The sequence below is a fragment of the Salpingoeca rosetta genome (genome assembly GCF_000188695.1).
Source record: "Salpingoeca rosetta unplaced genomic scaffold supercont1.38, whole genome shotgun sequence".
In the NCBI taxonomy this organism is placed as follows: domain Eukaryota; class Choanoflagellata; order Craspedida; family Salpingoecidae; genus Salpingoeca; species Salpingoeca rosetta.
Window position 1 is genome coordinate 55106 of NW_004754896.1, and position 2001 is coordinate 57106.

General features: G+C 58.0%; 1 protein-coding gene across 1 annotated transcript in view; it reads left to right on the plus strand.

Moving 5' to 3' along the window:
• The window catches only part of PTSG_13066 (uncharacterized protein), a gene marked incomplete at its 3' end in the record, with an annotated part of 7271 nt that overhangs the window by 4651 nt on the left and 619 nt on the right, over window positions 1–2001 (plus strand). Inside the window, exons 9-10 of the mRNA XM_004988005.1 lie at window positions 4–395; window positions 590–1921. Of these exons, the coding sequence (XP_004988062.1) occupies window positions 4–395; window positions 590–1921 (1724 nt within the window). The remainder of the gene's footprint in view (window positions 1–3; window positions 396–589; window positions 1922–2001) is intronic.

The window sequence follows — 2001 nt, forward strand, 5'->3', positions numbered from 1 at the left end:
CAGCGGCAGCAGGAAGCCGACAAGGCAGAGAAAGCAGCAGCTGCCAAACTGAAGCAAAGACAGTTGCAGAATGCAAAGGAGACACAGCCACGGCCATCATCCAAGAAGCCACCACCGACCGTCCCCAAACCCACCAAGGCATCTCATGACTCAGCATCTGCGCCCACGAAGCAGGCCACCCTAAACCCTTCCAGCCAAAGTGATTCTGCTGCCGGCAATTACAACAACACCGCCACCGCCACGACCGGCATGTCTGCGGAGGAGATGGAGAAGGCGATCAAAGAATTCAACGTGGACGCCGTCATGGGCGAGGGCAAAGCGCGTGTCACGTTCAAGGTGTTTGACCTGGGCGGTCAGTCCACCTTCTACATCTTCCACCCTTTCTTCCTCACCAAGTGAGTAGGATGCATTTGTGTGTGTGTGTGTGTGTGTGTGTGTGTGTGTGTGTGCGTGCTTGCGTGCGTGTATTGTGTGTGTGTGTGTGTGTGTGTGTGTGTGTGTGTGTGTGTGCTGATCACCGCTCCCCTCAACAACCCCACTTCCGCTCACCCTCCCCTCCTTACCCCCATCTTCACCCACCCGCAAACAGGTACGCGGTGTACCTGCTGGTGTTCTCAATGGAGGACCTGTTGCACCAAGACAAGAGCAAGCGGGCTGAATCGTGGGAGTTTATGGAGCACTGGCTCTCCGCCCTCCACCTCCACGCCAAGGGCGCACCCGTCCTCATCGTCGGCACCTTCGCTGACAAGATCAACGAGAGGAAGCAGCATGAGCAGATATCACGCGACATCTACAGCCGCCTGCGCCACAACCCGGCCTTCCCTGGCGTCGTCCACAACGACAAGCATGGTCTGTGGTTCTGGCCCGTCGACAACACCAAGTCCATCAATGACCCCATGATTCAGGACTTGCGCCAGTCCATCTCCTCCACAGCCTTAGCGCAGGAGTACGTGAGCCAGGAGGTGGCTGTGCCATACCTCCATCTCTACGACAAACTGATGGCACTGAGCAAGGACGACAAACGGCCGCTGCTCACCTTTGATGAGGTGGTGGATATTGGACGCACGTGTGGGCTGCGCACACGTGAGGAGACGAGGGCCTGCCTGCAGTTCCTGCACCTGTACTCCATGGTGTTGTACTACGACAGCGTGCCTGGCATGGAAGATTATGTGATCCTGAGCCCGCAGTGGGCGGTGGACACGATGACGCGCGTCATCCGAAACTTTGATCTGCATCACGACGTGCGTGATGGTGCGGCAAGGGCCATTGGCGCGCAGCTGTGGGACGACCTGGTTGACCGCGGTATCCTGCACCGCCGTCTACTTGATGTGCTGTGGAGGGGCTTGGAAGGTGGCATGGTTGAGCCCTTTCTCCAACTCATGATGGAGTACGGGTTGTGTATCCAGTACACGGCGCCAATGGTGCTGCTGCCCGGTCCTCAACAGCAACAACAACACCACCAACAGTACCTCGTCCCAGCCATCCTGCCGATGACGCTGGAGGACGAACAGGCGTCCTCGTCGGTGACTCTGAGCACGGCAGCAGCACAGCAAGCAAATCCGTATGTTGGATATGAGGAGAAGACAGCCTACGTCGCCTTCAGCCTGAGGGAGTTCAAGAGGGGTGTAAGCGCCAAGATTGCAGACACGCAGCAAGCCTCCTTCCTGCCAGAGGGCCTGTTCCCGATGGTTCTGGCACGCGTGATGGCACACATGCAGCACGGTGCAACGGAACCGCCCATGTTGAGCCGCACAGACGCCGTGATCTTCATGGATGCTGCTGAGATCGAGATGCAGCTCGTGCCGGCTGTTGGCGGCATCAAGATCAAGGTCATGACTGCACGTCCTCGCACGCTGCTGCACATGCTGTACGACACCATCACTACAGCTGTCATGCAGCGCTACCCCGAGCTCAAGGCCACGTTGCTGCTGCCATTCAATGACACGAGACTGCTGTTCTTCGAGGACGTGCACACCCACCACACGAACAAGAAAGCGCTTC